The sequence below is a fragment of the Tupaia chinensis genome, unplaced genomic scaffold, assembly GCF_000334495.1.
Source record: "Tupaia chinensis unplaced genomic scaffold, TupChi_1.0 Scaffold000673_1, whole genome shotgun sequence".
Taxonomy (NCBI): domain Eukaryota; kingdom Metazoa; phylum Chordata; class Mammalia; order Scandentia; family Tupaiidae; genus Tupaia; species Tupaia belangeri.
This window is the reverse complement of record NW_006160196.1, coordinates 1,397,256-1,399,701: the sequence shown is the minus strand read 5'-3', so window position 1 is coordinate 1,399,701 and position 2,446 is coordinate 1,397,256. Positions and strand designations below refer to the sequence as shown.

Here is a 2,446-nt window from a genome sequence, read left to right as displayed (position 1 = left end):
ATTTATTTATTTTTTTAATAATTATTTTGTTTAACTTTATTTACTATTATTATTTTCCAGTTCGATCAGAGAGAGACAGAGACGGAAAGCGAGAAAGCAAGCTGCCAGGTCCAGGATTTGTACCATGGTCGTCCATGTGGGAGTCCAGCACCCTCAATTACCATGCCACTTGCTGACCCTTAACTAAAATGATTTTTTAAAATATATAATTTAATTTAATTTATTATTTTAATATTTTCAAACACAGAGAGAGAGGGAAAGTGAGAAAGCAAGCCTCAGGTCCAGGACTCAAACCACGGCCAGTCATGTGGGAGTCCAGTGCCCTTAACCACCATGCTACCTGCTGGCCCCAGTAAGAGAATTAAAACAAAACAAAACAAAACAAAAAACCATGTAAACCAAGAGCCTGGCCTGCTCACTTCAAATCCCAGCCCTCCCGTTTGTTGCTGCGTGACCTTGGGCAGATTGCTTTACTTCACCCTGTGGTGGATATGGGGATTGAGTCTGTACACAAGGAAGGACTTAGAACACGGCCCGAGGCGCGATAAACGAGAGCTGTTTACGAAACTGTGCTAGCCACGTGACCTGCAGTATCTCTAAATCCTACATGAACCTTCGAGGTAGCTGTCTCACTACTCCCCGTTTTACACAGGGTGGAGTGAAAGCCCGGAACAGGTCAATGGCTGACGTCACAAAGACATCAGAGCTGGGATCTGAACTTGTGATCTGAAGGTCAGAGCAAGCAGTGGCCCTAACCAGCTGCAACCAGGGTGGTTCCTGTGTCCCGTTGGGGGGTGGGGGAGCACTACTCTGTGCCAGGCGCTTTCCAGTCACCCCCGTTCTTCCCCAGAGGCTGTGATGGGGTGACTGGTAAACGTTGAACAAATGCCCCTCTGGGGGAGGGGTGGGGAGAGAGCCCTGATCCGTAGCGTTTGCCAATGTCCCTGGTGTAAATACTCCCACCGTGGCTCAGTTCGGGCTACCAGCGTGAAGTGGCTTGATGTGGAGTCGGGGAGGGACGCTCACAGTTGGCTCTGGCTAGCTGTTAGAGCTGCTGGCTCTGGCACACCATGGACTGGGCGTGACCAGTAAGGCAACAGGGCTTCAGAGCTGGAGTCAGAGGGCCTTTCCTGAGGAGGCTGCTGGTGAAGGGAGGGGGATAGAAGAAGGTGGGGGGAGAGAAATGCAAGGGCCTCACCTCCCTCTCTGTGGACTCCTCCCCTTGGAGCACAGGGGAAGGGGAGTCAGGCTCAGTGTGGGGGGGTGGCTTCTGGGGGCCACCCAGTCCTGCCAGTGTGTCTTCTACCATCCACAGCTGCTGCTGTGCAGACGCTCTGTCCTGGGGAGAAGAGAGGAATCTGTTACTCAAAGGAAGGGAAATGCAGGGCCAGGTGGTTTTATTGTAGTGGTAATGCAACTAGACAGCTGGGGAAGGTCCTGGGTTCATGTCCCGAGACCTCCTGGAATACACCAGGCAGGTGCATTTGCTGTGGTCTGGACCGGCTGAGACTGCTGGATTGTAGTGTGAGGGCCCTGCTGGGGAAACTCTCTCTTTCTCAAAAGAAATGATGTAGCTTGGGAACCAGCAGTTAGCGTAATGGCTATGTCGCTGGACTCCCACGTAGTCGACCGCAGTTTGCGTCCTGGACCCGGTGGCTTAAAACTCACACCGGGCGCATGTGCTTGCGTGCCCAAGATCCTGAGAGGAGAATGGAGGAGAAGGGATTGCGGCGTGACAATCCCCCCTGGGGGGTGATTTCTCGCTTTCTGTCTCTATGTCTCTCTCTGTCTGTCTGGTGAGCACAGGCGCCCTATAGCAAAAACCCCCCCAAAAAAAAAAAAAAAAAAAAAAAAAAAAAAAAGAAAGAAAGAAGGAAAAGAAAAAAAAGAAAGAAATGATGTAGCCAGCAGATGTAGTAGTAGTAGTGGTTACGTTGTTGCTGAACTCCCACATGGCTGACCACAGTATTCTTAAACATAAAAGAGAGTTTATCTGAGGACCAGTTTTTTTTTTTTTTTTGGTAGATGTTTTTGCCTTAGAGTGTATGCACTCACCGAGGAGAGAGACAGAGACACTGAGAGGAAAAGTGAGAAATCACCCGCCAGGGGGATGGCCACGCTGCAATCTCTCTCTCTTTTTTTTTTTTTTTTTTTTTGAGAGGTTTTTGCTATAGGGCGCGTGCGCTCGCCAGACAGAGAGAGAGAGACAGAGAGACAGAAAGCGAGAAATCACCCCCCAGGGGGGGTGGTCACGCCGCAATCCCTTCTCCTCCATTCTCCTCTCGGGATCTTGGGCTCTCCACGTCTCCGGGTGTTCAATGTCTCTCAGCGACGCTCCATGCTTTCCTGAGTAGATGCCTTGCAGAGCCTCCGCTGGATTTATTCCCAGCTGTTTAATTGTTTATGTTATTACAAACATTGTTGTGTTAAAATATTCATTTTCTGA

General features: G+C 49.8%; 1 protein-coding gene across 1 annotated transcript in view; it reads right to left on the bottom strand.

Moving 5' to 3' along the window:
• PLEKHA4 (pleckstrin homology domain containing A4) overlaps positions 1 to 2,446 on the bottom strand; it is a 33,008-nt gene that overhangs the window by 12,190 nt on the left and 18,372 nt on the right. Inside the window, exon 14 of the mRNA XM_006160183.3 lies at positions 1,199 to 1,339. Coding sequence (XP_006160245.1) covers positions 1,199 to 1,339 — 141 coding nt within the window. The remainder of the gene's footprint in view (positions 1 to 1,198; positions 1,340 to 2,446) is intronic.